This window comes from Mercenaria mercenaria, chromosome 3 (genome assembly GCF_021730395.1).
Source record: "Mercenaria mercenaria strain notata chromosome 3, MADL_Memer_1, whole genome shotgun sequence".
Lineage (NCBI taxonomy): Eukaryota > Metazoa > Mollusca > Bivalvia > Venerida > Veneridae > Mercenaria > Mercenaria mercenaria.
In genome coordinates, this window is record NC_069363.1 from 4331729 (window position 1) to 4347252 (window position 15524).

Below are 15524 nucleotides of genomic sequence, written 5' to 3' on the forward strand. Positions count from 1 at the left end.
CAGCAAGATGCTTTACAGACTCAAGTTGGGGACAAAAATAGTGTAATTCCTTTTACTATTGTGTATGATCCAGCACTTCCACGTATTGGTAACACTATTAATAAATACTGGAGTATTTTGAACCTATCAAAAAGCTTTGCAACTAAATCCGTTTATGAGAACTGTAAACCTGTTGTTGCCTATAGACGTCCGAAAAATTTACAAGACTATTTGATAAGTTCAGAGTTCAATAAGCAAAGTGATAAACTGTATCTCTCACAGAGATGTAATGGTAGCCGATGTTCGCATTGTACCAATATCGAAACAGGTTCAGAATTTACCAGTCAAATGACTGGTCAATCATACAGTTTACATCATAACGTAAACTGTAAAAGTAACTGTGTAATTTATTTGATAACTTGCAAAAAATGTGACAAACAGTATGTGGGACAAACTAAGCAACCTGTATCAAAACGCATGAACAGTCACCGATTTGATATTAATAGTTTTACTGACCCTACTTTTTCCTCAATGGTTGCATCATATTTCAATTTACGAGATCATTGCTTAAAGGACTTTTCTTTTATGCCTATTGATGTTGTAAGAAATGACATTGATCGTCTCTGCAAAGAAACAGTGTGGATACATAAACTGAAAACGCTCTATCCAGATGGTTTAAATTCTAAGTTTTATTTGATATTAATTGACCAATTAACTAATTGTATTGATCTACATATATAGATATGTAATGCCGAGTATATCGTTGTTTTTTCCTATTTCTGTTTTTTATATACATAAGTATAGGAAATTTTGTATAAACACTATCCGACAATTTACTCGGTATGTTTGTTAAATCCGTTTAAAGGAACGTTATTTTTAATTAATTTAACATTGTAAATAATGTAGATCTAAACTTTGTATACATTTTACCGCCTTTTTACGCGACGTTGTTTAACATCTTGAAGGCTTAACGCCGAAACGTTGGAAGTTAATAATTATCTATGAACAAACGCTACACGTGTTGTTGTTGATTTTTCTTATTTGTTGCATTTTGACAGGATACTTTAGTTCTTCTCCAGCTTCTCCCTCTCCATGAAAATTTGAAATACGTTTAGTCTTAGCCGACTTATTTTGATAACTACTCATTTTGCTTTCATAAATTGATTTAATCAGCGTAAATTGTGTCTTGCTATAACTTCGCTGAGTAAGACCCGATAAAGAATAACACACAAATAGTATTACGAATACAAAAAAGAACAGAAAGCGATAAAAAGCTTCCTTTTGAATGAATTAATCCTCATCTCCATCAAACACTAATCCGTACATAAATATATTTTCAATATTTCTGCAACCTCCGGTAACTGTCCAATATTGATAACAGAATCAATAACTAAAATGCGTTTTTCAGATATTTACTCACAAAGAAGATGGGATACTTTCAAAACTTAGTTTGTTAGCTATCTCCTACACAAGCAGTGGCATAAAGAAAACAATTGTTTAAACTATAGCTTCAAGCTTCAATACACGCACGCGATGTAACACTAGAGTTTACTTCCTCCATTAAACATTATCAGTTCATGTGTAATAGAAAAACTAAAAAATCGCCATTAAATGTATATTATAAATAATAGCATATACTCTGGTATTAGAGCGATGCCTCTGAAAATAACCTATATAAACATCTGCTAATCCCTTTTCTTCTACAATACAGTTTCATTGATCATCATTAGGCTATAATTCCACAACCTATCATATCTAATTATTGAATCTGCTGATACCATGTGCTAACAAATGATATTGCAAGAAAGTGTTGTTGTCTGTTTGTTTGTTTGCTTGTTTCGTGGACGTAATGCTATTTATACTGAAAACAAATACGTTTTATCAGTAAAATTACATTGGGAAATTCAATAAGATATATTAAAAAGTCGGATTTATGCCTGAATAATTATAGATGTTATATTTTGATGACACACCCAAAAATTAAATTAAGGTCTGTTACAAACACAGTCGGTGATTAAATCAAGTATACCAACTTTCATTCTGTTGATATCAGTCGTATTTCTATGTAAATGGATAGTTTTACTGACTTCTTAACTTTCAAGAAGGAATGCAGGTAAAGCGATACATGTTATAAACCTGTTACTACGTTGATTTGAAAGACACCAAGCCTGCAGACGTCGGGTGAAGGAATGGCCTATTCCCCTAAGATCAAGACGTTCGAAATTTTAAAATGTTGTAACAGATGTATTGATAAGAAATAAAGGTTAAAGTAAGAAATATGTGAAGATGAATTAGTCTATGAATTTACGTAATTTTATTTCGAAAGTAGGTCAGAAACGTGCATTTTCGTTTCTGCCGTCAAACAAAATACTGCGCGTATTGAGAAGTCAACCTTTAGCAGTAGAACATGTACAGATGTCTAATAGCTAATATGCAAATAAAAAATTAATGATAAAAGAATAAAAGAAAGAAAAAATCGATAATAAATATGTAAAGCTTCTCTGTTCAGTGTTTGTACCGCTTTCTGGAACGAGGCTGCTGTAGGTTATAAACCACTAAATGTGCGATAGGTTAAAAAATATAAAAAGTGAACTTTGGTTTATATCCTCACCTCTACCGTACAATAGTAGTATGAGGTCTTGCAAATATAAACGACTTTATATCGTCATATAAATTACCATTTGATTGTAGTGATAATGTTCTGCGACATTTCACCAACATGTTGACCATGGGTTCGATTTATAATTCAGATTGTTTTCATATAAACCAAATGTAATGTCAATAATTTGAGTTATAACTGGTTTTAATACTTACATACATTTTATGGTAATAATATGTAAATGTAGAAGAATGTCAAGTACATTGTGAAATCGCTATCAATAAATGAACAATAATTCACGATAGATGACAATTATTACCCTGCTTCCTACATGTTAGTTACAGAGAATTAAAAAAAAATGTAATGGAAAAGGTACAAACAAGGTACACGGTTCTCGGAATATTACAGTCCGAGATTGGTAATGAAGTATTAGTCAGCACAACTTTATCTGCATGTCAAACCTGAAGCAGTAAAGAAAATGTATTATATTAATATCTGTATTCATATTTATAATTTTTCATTTATGTTTGGGCACCGATTTTTTTTACGGAAGCTATGAATATTCTGAGTGCTAGTTCATAATTTCCGACAATCCTAAATAACTCATTAGACAAAATAATTATACTTAGTTAGTAATTATCATTGGGGAAAACCAACAACCAATCAGAGTACATCTGAGTGGAGATCCCCTGAAGAAAGTCAAAACAATTAATCAGCAATCACCTTTTTTTAATTTTTAAATAGTTATGTTACCGTACAGGATAAAACCCAGGTGTATAATATGTACAAGTGAGAGTCAAAAGTATATATAATGTCTGAAATACCAACTATTCCAAAAGTCAGATTTAAAGATGCTAAAAAATCACTTTCACCTTTACGAAATTGAACTTTATGGCCTGGCCTGGCCTGGCCTGGCCCGGCTTAGTCGAAAATTGGGCTCATCGGGCCAGGCCAGGCCAGGCCAGGCCAGGCCGGGCCAGGCCAGGCCAGAGATTAGAACATGCCCATTTTAATAGTGAACGGCGTCAAAGTTTAAACCCCCAACTGGGATATAAAAGCAGGAAGATGGCACTGGGGCAGGTTTCTACATAAAATATGCATGGTAAACATCAGAGAACCCTTTTTTGAAATCCTGAAAGAACTCCTGAATGAAAAAAAAATTAAAACATGCACATGTATACTTTGATATGTATCATTTCTATTGGTGCATTTATTTTTTCTCAAAAAATGTCAAGAAAGTATACTTATAGATTTTTTTTAAATCTCAACTGTCAAAAATTTGAATTTCCCGAGAGGGGCTTAGAGGTCATAACCTCAGAGAGCAGAGAAATGTAAACAGAATAAGCACGTGGCTTTGTTTATCAAGAAAAATACTGCAGCAGAAGATTATTCACAACATTCACAGTCACCTCTGTTTACCTGCTTTTTTTATCACCTTTGTGTTTATCTCAGAAAATGATTTACACTTATTATGTGCATTAAGTGAATAAATACTTATTATATAACTAGTACATGTAGTACATAAGTGTTTATTTACTGAAGCTTGTGTTAGATAAATAAGTTGTAATTTCTGACTGTTCTGTTTCCACAGTAACTATTTTCCATTTTCCCCACTCAATGCATTATTTTCAATTGAATTTGGGAATAATCTGGTATGAAAGTCCAGTTGCAAAGTGCCACAAACTTATCCATGAATGTGTATTGTTTTGACAGTCCTCCCTAATTGCCTATTATCTTGACTTTCTTGATAATACATTGTCAGTCTGAAACAGGCCTCCAAAAATTCGCCAAATTTTCATTTCATGTCTTGACTGTGTTTCACAGTCCTAGTGTTACATTCATCTTGATTAATTTGGATTTATAATTAAGTAATTTCTCAAACGAAACAACATATCAAATGAGAATAAATTTTGCTTTGTTGACTGGAATGATAACATTGATAGGAAATCTACTTCCTATTGAACAATGTCTTATAAAAGAAATCCCACAAAACTTATCAAATACCTTTGAAGAAAAGAAAAACTAGTGATTTTAAAGAAAATATTTACAAAAATTGGATTAATAACTTTTACAACTGAAAACAGCAAGTAAGTTGCATGCTCTTCTGTATTTTGAAAGATCGTCTGCTACAAGCTACCTGTGTTTACAATGGTTATTTTTAGTAACAAAATGTAGCTCCTCCCACTATTTTCTGTCTGCCCCGGAAGAAAATGTTGGGGGCTCGTTTGTTTACTTTCAGTTTCGTTTCAGGATACTTACCGGTCATGTAAATAAATACCTATTTTCATTCAGAATCATTATTTTTTTTAGTATGGAACATTCGCCTGTGCTAAAAGAAGTGTAAACTTCGAAAACATTGGGGAAAAAATAACTAAATAATTATATAACTAAAAGAAGTCCACTTAGCTGAATTTTAGGTAAAAACATTGTGTTGGCAGTGATCAATGAGCGAAGCGGCAAGGGAGATCACTGCGTTGGAGTTTGGTGTAGTATATGTAGTAGGGAAGTTAAATTAGACTCTTTTGAAGTATATACAACGCAAAATACGCCAACCGCAAATAGAAACTGTAGTGGAAAGATATAATAGACGGGTTGCTTAAAATACCTATCAACATGTACATTTTAATTATATGAAATATTAAAAATGGGAATATGGTAAAAAGTGTGCGGGGGGGGGGGGGGGGGGGCAGGGCACCGCATTGAAACGGCCAGTAACCTCAAACGAAACTTGGGGAGGGTTAATGCGTTTGCAGCATGCCAACCTCATACTTACCCTATTTTCAACTACATGTAGTTAGACAAGACAGTGTAAATAAAATAAGTTCCCGCTTAGGTATAAGCGCTAACATTACCGACAAAATACCGGACTGGATATAGTAAATCATACAATTAGGGTCAATCCGAAGTATCAGTACACCAGTATTCTCAATAATTTGTCAGAAGTCAGAGCACCAAGAACATAAGAATATTCAATAGCTTAAAAACTGAATCAGTAATGTTATATATCCGTTTCACTTCATGATCGACTTGAAAAATTAAATATAATCATACCATTATAGAAGCTAATGATAACCTTCTCTGCACTTTCCAGTGCGCATGTCTAGTGTGCATCCAGACAACGCCTAACAACTAGACTTGTTCAGAAGCAAGGGACATAATTATACAGATATTTGTAATATTCATGTGCTAAACAAAATACAGACTACACTGGAGCTCTAAGGTATCTAAAACTAGATAAATCGAAGAAATTCTATCCTTTTTCTTTTTTTTTTTTTAAGATATTTCTGTTAACTTCCTTGTACATATAAAACAACATGTCACGCACAAAGTATACAAATTTAAGCAAACAGTGTAAAGTACATCATTAATTGATCGCGGCCGATGAGGCCGCGATCATATTGTATAGGACATGTATATACGCGCTGGGGAAAATATTTCATGATGGACCTGTGAATTCTTTACTTGTGAGTGAAACAGGTCTCATACGCGTAAATACGATTAGCTTCTACTGATTATAAAACATACCGTACGATTTGTTGTGAATTAACTGTTGTTGTACTTTTAGTAGTTCAATCGCCACCCTTGTTTAAAAGCAACATTTAAAAAACACGTTTTTTTTTTCATCCTCAAGTAATAAGTAAGTAGACTCGCCCAGTTTAATCACTCTAGACGCATAATGTAACTCAATACATAGATGATAGAGCGCTTACTTCACCCGATTTACATTCGGAACATTTTCACGTGTTTCGGGCTTTATCGTATGTTTAACATGGGATTTTTGAACCGTCCGAAGATGTTGGAAATGTTTGTCTCATTGTTTATTTTTGTTAATAAAAATGTTACTGCTTTCATTGTCTACCACTTTTTTTCCACCCTTGCCTGAAAAAACAGTAATGAGTTTGTACACTGTTCAGACAATTGTGCTCTGTTGAAATTTAACCAATGTTATATGCGGCTGCTGCTACATACGACCTCGACATAATTCATATTATTTATCTAAAAGAAACTAAGAATTTTACCTTCAAGAAAACTTGATTTTATCATTTTCCCAAATTTAACAGGTTAGTCCATAAAACTGTCCCAGAATGCAAAAAATGAAGTGCTAAATTTCAAAATTTCCAGGGTGGAGGGGGGGGGGGGGGGCAGAGGATCATCAGGGAAAATTGGCTGTGTCCTTGCATGGTCACTATACCTGTCCAGGACTGGACATTATGGTAAACGTAAATGACAATTTCGCAACTTCTGTCCGGTTTGTATAAATTTCTGGCCGCGATAAACCATTTGACTTGTAAGTTTTTGAATAGTATTTGTTTCATGCGACCAAACGCATCATGTAAAAGGGTGACGCCAGAAGATGCCGCGGCTTAGCGGAAATTCAATACGTAACAAATCTAACATATTCTTAAAGAAGTTGCAACATGTTGAGATCAAGGAAACTAATTTATATATGGCAGCGCAAATTATCTACGGAACGCCCAAAGGTCGACCGGAAACCTGCGGTGATAATTTGCAATATGCTGGAGAAAACGTCGTAAACGCCAACAGTGGACAAACTCGAGAAGTACCTGAAATTATTGTACAACAGTATAGCGATACTCATCAACGATTTATTTTACGGTAGGAATTTTATATGAAAATCTACAATTAAGTCCGAAAATTTCGGTTGTGGAGAAAAGAAACTTGATTAAAAAGTTCCCGCCATGGAATAAATCTTTGCATCGGACCAGCAGCTGTGCTTAATTGTAATATGAAAATAAATTCTCTGCGTCGCACCAGATGTAATGCTTTATCGTCAACTGAAGATCTATCTTTCAGGAATGAAGTCACTGAGCTATCATGTGGCACACGATTCCACTTTCAGTGAAGTAATTTTGTCTTATGGTAGAGTGTCTGCCTCAGTTGCAGAAGGTCGCAGATTCGATCCCCGGTTGCGTACCAAGGTTGTGAAAAATGGTACCAGTTGCTCCATTAATATGCTCGGCACAGGCTCTTCTCTCAAACTCGTACTCTCGGATGAATTAGATGTGGCGACTGATGTCTAGATTGGTTGAATTTGTTTCAGGATTCACCTTAAATTAATAAGTGTAAAAAATAGTAATGTTGTATTATATATAGGATCCCATGTTCAATGTTTATGCTGATTATACATGTAAAGGGGAGCAACCGTCTATGGCACGCCAATTGTCCAATAATTACGTGAACCCAGGTTCACGGTTAACGATCGATATTCTAACCTATATTTTCGAGCGAAAACATAAGATACGGGCGTAAACCATAGTTTACGCCCCGTAACATAGGTTTGCGTTCGATAAACTAGGTTTCTCGATTAAACTATGAATTTCGGTTGTTATCCTAAGTTCACGAGCATGACCCTATTTTACGGGCGTAAACCTGGGTTTATGTCCGCAAACATGGGTTTACGACCGTAAACATAGGTTCACGCTCGTGAACATAGAATAACGACCGAAAATCATAGTTTTGTTTGAGAAACCTAGTTTATCGAACGTAAACCTAGGTTCACGCTCGTAAACTAAAGTTCACGGTCGTAAACATAGGTTCACGCTCGTAAACATAGGTTCACGTCCGTAAACTATGGTTCACGGCAAGCCAATTATCCAATAATTACGTTCTTGGTCGAAAAACTAGGATTATCAAATACTAACCTATACTTACGACCGGAAACATAGGATAACGCTCTTGAACCCATGTTTACGCTCGATAAACTAGGTTTCTCGATTGAACTATAAATTTCGGTCGTTATCCTAAGTTAACGAGCATGAACCTATAGTTTACGAACGTGAACCTATGTTTATGACCGTAAACTTGGATTTACGAACGTGAACCTACGTTTATGAGCGTGAACTATGGTTTACGGCGTTATCCTATGTTTTCGCTCGAAAGAATAGGTTAAAATGCTTTTACGTTAAAAAAACTAGTTTATCGATCGTTAATCCTAGTTTTTCGACCTTGAACCTTGGTTCACGTAATTATTGGACAATTGCCGTACATGTCACGTCCGTAAACTATGGTTCACGATCATAAATCTAGGCTCACGGTCGTAAACATGGGTTCACGTCCGTAAACGTAGGTTTTCGCTCGTAAATATAGGTTCACAAATTCATAGTTGATTTTATAATCCTAATATGTCGACCGTAAACCATGGTTTACGTTTGATAAACTAGGTATCTCGATTGAACTACGAATTTCGGTCGTTATCCTGTGTTTTACGGTCGTTATCTTATGTTTACGCTCGTGAACGTAAACCATAGTTTACAAACGTGAACTTATGTTTACGACAGTGAACTTGGGTTTACAAGTGTGAACCTACGTTTACGAGCGTGAACTATGGTTTACGGGGTTATCCTATGTTTTCGCTCGAAAATATAGATTAGTATTCGAAAAACCTGGTTTTACGTTCGAAAAACCTGGTTTATCGATCGTTAATCCTAGTTTTTCGACCGTGAACTTACCACCGCTGGTCTCATTTAAAAAAATGACAGCAATGTTCTTTCGGTGACCCTCTAACAAACTCAAGCTGTAAAACTCAGCTGAGCGATCTAGGGTCATTATGTCCCTCTTGTTTAATATGTGATGTTTATCAGTCTTGACGTTTAACATGTCATCGCTTTAGTTGCATGCGAATCCTTCGACTATTTATTCCTTCTAAAAGTGTTACTATGTCAAGAGCTAATGACAAACCATGGTAAGAAACGTAACGGGTTAAAAACAAAACCATAGGACCTTGTATAAACAATTACAAAATAAGGTTAACAGTATGGTAAAACATATGCAGGATTAATTAATAAATAGAATGCAAAGTAAGAAGAATTCTGAAGAAAAAAAATGGGACACTATACTTCCACTAAAAGTAATGATCTGTCCGACTCGGAAAAGACTAAATAGTATTGAGCGTGTTACACAGGTTATTGCAGATATGATCGTGTCTGATTACGTACCGCTAAATATAGTTGAAGGTCAAAGGTTTCCAGCGACTGCTCCAGATTACACCGTACCATGTAGAAAGACAATTCGATCAAGGATCCAGAAACGCTACGATGTTGAGAGAGACCATTTAAAATCTGAACTTGAGTGTGTGTCATCCGCAGCTATTACAACAGACACCTGGACCTCCACCTCTACAGAAAGTTATATCACTGTAACTGAACACCATGTTAGTGAGAAATGGGAACTTAAGTCTAATGTGCTGATGACGCGTGCTATGCCGGAACGCCATACCGGAGAGAATCTCGCGAACAGACTGAAGGACTGTGTTTCAGAGTTTGACTTGGATAGTAAAGTGAAAACTTGTGTTCATGATAATGCGCGAAATATGGATTGTGCTGGGAAATTATGTGAGGACTGGGGAGATCTGGGATGCTTCGGGCATACATTACAGTTGTGCTTAAAACCAGCTATGGAATTAACAGCAGTGTCTAAAGTGATATCCAGGTGTAGGAAATTAGTCGGACATTTCAAGCACTCCACAACACTTACAGCTGAAATGCACGAACGACAGAAGGCAATGGGAGTTCCTGAGCATACGCTGGTTCAAGACGTCGTAACACGGTGGAATTCTACTTACCAGATGATGACCCGTTTAGTTGAACAGCGAAGAGTTGTGTCAGACATTCTCCTAGATCCAAAGTTAAGTAAGAAAGAGGACAGTGTTCTAAACTTGAAGGAATATGAGTGGGATCTGATAGGTGAACTTAGTGACATTCTTCGCCCATTAGCGGATACTACCGATTACATGTGTACGGAACGCTGTGTTTCAGTATCTGAGATTTATCCCATAGTGTGCGGACTGGTGAACAGGCGTCTTGTAGCTTCAAACACGGACAGTAACACTGCGTCGAGAGTGAAAGAGGTGATACGCGAAGATTTGATACGACGTTACCAGCCTTCATCAGACACGGCGGCAGAGTCAACGGCAGCACTAGGCGCTCTTCTGGACCCACGGTATAAGAAGTTGCCATTCTTCTCCTCCCAGCAACGTAAGATCACACATGGTGCTCTCGAATCTTGTCTTGAAGACCTGCCGCTCAGACTTCCCGCCAGTGACGTAAACAACTGCGAGGAAACACCATCAAAGCGCCGTAAGTTAGACTTTCTCGATTTCGGTTCACCTGAACGTACCTCAGAGGACGAGGTACAGAGTTACCTAAGTGAAAAAATGGTGTCGGGCACTGATCCTCTTCTTTGGTGGAGAGATAATGAGGAGAGATTTCCCAAAATTGTAATCGTTGCAAAAAGAGTTCTCGCAGTTCCTGCAACTTCTGTACCTTCAGAACGGATATTCAGCGCAACGGGACTACTCATTAACAAGTTGAGAAATAGACTATCTAGCGAGATAGTGGAAAACATAATCTTTTTGAACAAAAATGAAGTGAACATTACTGAAGCTGATTAATGTGTTAGAGACTGATGTTCATTTGATGCTTTGATAGATTAACGAAACTTTATACATGTGGATCATATTACGTAGTTACTAGTTACCATCGTGACTGTGATACTTTTAGTACCTGCATAAGATACAATAGAATAAAAGTTGCAACGATGATTTATGTATCAATGTTAACCATTATCAATGTTTATTTATTGATTTTGATGCTTTGATAAATTGACAAAACTGTATATATGTACATCTATACGTAGTTACCATCGTATGTTTATAATAGAGATACGTTTTCTATCTGTATAAGCTACAATTGGATAAAAGTTGATACGATGATTATGCATGTGAATAAAATTATCAATGTTTAATACATTTTATTTATTGATTTGTTTTCTCGCATCTTGATTAAAAAAGTAAAGCCCATTTCATTTAACCAACAGTCCATATTTCTTACGATAACTTACGTTTTGAAAAACGGCATGTATTGTGTATATGCATATCACTTAATAAGTATTTAAAACTTCCATTTAACAAACCGAATATCGAATATATTCGAATATGGTCCATCGAATATTCGAATATTGATTTCAGTATTCGTTCCCATCCCTACTAAATACATTATTCGTTTTAGAGATAGACGACTATGAGAATTTAAATTCAAAGCAAACGCGAGGTTGAACATTTTCGAAATTACACAGTAACAAATTATCGAAGTATTAAGTATTATATATTCAGTTAAAATTAATTATTGAAGAAGCATTAGGTCCCAATGAAATTAGCTGAAACATCTTGTAAACCACTAGTTTTCTTTCTTATCGGTCGCTGTCAGATTTCCTGGAAATTAGCATATGATATGCTATAATTCAACAAGCTGCGCAAAGTGGGTCAAAATACGCCCGAAATCCTAGATCCGAGAAGGAGGGTGTAACATCTAAAGAAAAGAAATTGGAGTCTGTGTGTCGGAGGAGGGTGTAATGTTGCAGTGGGTGTGTCAAGATACTGGTTATATGACCCAGGCAAGTGCCTACGCCTTTAGTATCTTGAACAATGGTTTGGGTCCAATCGCTAAGGTGACTATGTCTTAGACTAGCTGACAAACGATGTAGAATGTCCTTTGTTAAAACGTAAAGCTGGTGAGACCAAATATCTCAGATATAGAATTTTCCTCTGGCTACCTTGCCTAAATGATTCGTGTACCAATGATTCGTAAATGATTTTAATTATGAGCTAGTCAGTTTCAGGGATCGGGCAAATCAATAAATATTTCAAACTAACAATTTCCATTTAGCTCAAACTCCTATAGGCTGGAGACCCTATACTTGACTGGTCTTTTTGTTGAAGTTCCTGTCAGACAATGTCTTTGAATCAACAACATACGAGTCCTATCGCATAGATGCTCGGCCTCTGTCCTCTCAAACTCTATAAGATTGCCCTGACTCCTGGATGATCAGCGCCTATATGCTATCATATGTAGCATTCAACTATCATATAAGTATTATCCCCGATGCCTTGGCTGTACTTCGCCAATAACGCTGAACCGTCTATAAGCTGGAATTCTCCTACTATCTCAGTAGATTACCAAACTCTGGGTCTCTGCATCAGCTTCCCGATGCTCAGCCTATATATGCTATCGTCTATAGCATTCAATTATCTTTAAGGTAAAGCTCCTATGCGCTGGCCCTATAGCTCGAAACCTTATCGAAATTCTGCTACTGTTCTTTAGTCTAAGAACTTCCAAAGTCTTCTTTTTAACAATTTATCCGCCCTGACAGGATAACTGCAATAGTCTCCTTCTCAAGGTACTGGGATAAATTATTAGTTGAATCCTCGATGTGTCTTCTTCAACCGCTGGATACCGAATGAGCTCTCTATCATTCATCTACCTATTTATACCCCAGCAGACGTGCTATTTTTAGAACTTGTTTCTGATTGGTCCAAATTTATACATAGTGTCTTACATTGAGTACCTGCTCTATCAAATATCTGGTTCCCTTTAATTTTTGTATATGGCATAATGTGCGAAGCTGGGACCCAGCCATCCCCATAAAGAACCCAAATCAGCCACAAATGACCCAAATTCTATTATATACAGCAATTCAACAATAATTTTAGCAATGACAACATGAAAAGGGAGTCAATCACTATCTGTGCTTATGTGTTACGTTATCAATATATCAGATATACAGATTATTCTGACAGGGTGTTTATTTTTTGCGGGGGGCTGTATGGGGATGAGGGTTTTGTGTGTGGGGGTGTGGGGGGGGGGGGGGGGCAGGTAATGTAGATAGTTGAACTCCTTAAATCGTCTCATCAATACCAGCTAATACGCCAAGTTTGAAGTCAATACCTTGAATTGTTATATTAAGTAATATGACGGACTGATTTGACCTTGCTTTGACCTTTATCTTTGATCTACCGACCTCGTTCATGCCCTCTGCATATTGTCTCATCGCAACCTACCTATAAGGAAATATTGAACTTAATATCTTGAATGGCTATTGAATTATGCTCCAGACACAATATTATTATATATGAAGGACAAATTCGACCTTTGAGCTCCATTTGCATTGCGTTATCTCCACCCACCTTATTCCAAGTTTAAGTCAATACCTTGAATAGTCCAGACACGTAATATGATTGAGCTCTATCAGTGACTTTGACCTCTAGTCTACTTGGTTCATGCACACTGCACATCGTCTTATTGCCACCTACCTCAGGCTGATAAGTGACCTATACTCATTAAACTATTTTGGCAAAGGGATAATATTTTCTCACAATTTAGAAACAAAAATGCACCAGAGACCACACATATTTCAAAATTTCCCAGGGAACAACCCTGACCCCTTAATACGAGCGGCGGGCTCCTTCCCGTGCCTACCCCCTCTTGGTGCTATGTGCCGCACGTAAAATATGACGGACAGACAGGCGGGGAGACGCATGCAGCGTAACATGATACATCTGGCATATCATTAAAAATTGCGAAAAAAATAAACATGTGATTATCAATGTCGTTGATAGATTTCATTGGTAAGGTAATGGAAAGAATACTTTTTTGAACATTTAAACTTAAAATAGGGTTTATTCCTGGTCATTTGACAGACTGTCACAAAATCGAATCGTCACAAATTACAAAATCGTGTATAAAAATGTTGTGGTATTTTCAAAACCTTTGATAGAGATAGTAGCATAAGAGTTTGATTGATAGGGCTTTTCAGTGAAATTTATAAATCGTTTAAGAAACTAAAATTGAATTCTAAATGTGTTCATGTTCCTTCATTTTCAAACGCAAAATTCCAACAAAAAAGTAGTCCCTCAAGAATCAGTCCTCTGTCCCACCATTTAGAGACATATATCAATGGTGTTGCTGAATCCCTTCGAAGTAATACAAGATAATTTGCAGAGTTTCTACATTAGACATTTACTTCAATCATGGAGTTATTGAATGAAGATTTTATTCAACAAATTTCTACTTTTTTCTTTTATTCCAGCATCACTTCTGTGATTGCATTTGTTAATTCGGCAAGTCCGTCTGTCCGTCCGTCCGCAATTTCGTGTCCGGTCCATAACTCTGTAATCCATGAAGGAATTTCAATATTACTTGACACAAATGTTCCCCATGATGAGACGTGTCATGCGCAAAACCAGGACCCCTAGGTCAAGGTCACAATTGGAGGTCAAATGTCAACAGTGCTTTTTTCCTGTCCGGTCCAAAACTCTGCCATCCATGGAGGGATTTTAATATTACTTGGCACAAATGTACCTCATAATCAGACGCTTTCAGACCCCTAGCTCAAAGGTCAAGGACACACTTGGCAGTCAAACGTTAACATGGCTTGAACAGGGTCTGTTTCTTGTCCGGTCCATAACTCTGTCATTCTTCATGGGATTTTAATATCACTTGGCACAAAAGATCCCCATGATGAGACGACGTGTCATGTGCAAATCCCGGACCCCTGGCTCAAAGGTCAGGGTCACATTTGGGGGTCAAAGGTCAACAAGGCTTTTTTCCTGTCCGGTCCATAACTCTGCCATTCATGAAGGGATTTTAATATTACTAAGCACAAATGTTCCCCATGATGAGACGACGTGTCATTCACAAAACCCGGACCCCTAGCTCAAAGGTCAAGGTCACAGTTAGAGGTCAAAGGTCAATAGGGTTTTTTTCCTGTCCGGTCCAGAACTCTGTCTTGCATCAAGGTAATACAATTTTACTTGGCATAAATGTACCCCATGATGAGACGACGTGTCATGCGTAACACCCAGAACCCTAGCTTAAAGGTCAAGGTCACACTTGGAGATCAAAGGTCAAATTTAAGAATGACTTTGTCCGGAGCATTTCTTCTTCATGCATGGCTCGGCGATATATGACCATTTTGTGTCGATTCGCCGTAAAACACAACTCACTCACTCACTCTTCATGCATGGAGGGATTTTGATGTAACTTGGCACAAATGTTCACCACTATGAGGCAGCCTTGTTTTTAGAATTACCTCCCTTTGTTTTACTATGAATAGGTTATATTGTAACATTTTTATTACTGGCCGTAGGGAA

At 36.7% G+C, this 15524-nt stretch overlaps 1 protein-coding gene across 1 annotated transcript; it reads left to right on the forward strand.

The window, feature by feature from the left end:
* Positions 1 to 9389: 9389 nt before the first annotated feature.
* LOC123525945 (E3 SUMO-protein ligase ZBED1-like) lies at positions 9390 to 10988 on the forward strand. The gene has a single exon (XM_045305105.2). It carries the CDS (start codon positions 9390 to 9392, stop codon positions 10986 to 10988), a length of 1599 nt encoding a protein of 532 aa, XP_045161040.2.
* Positions 10989 to 15524: the final 4536 nt, after the last annotated feature.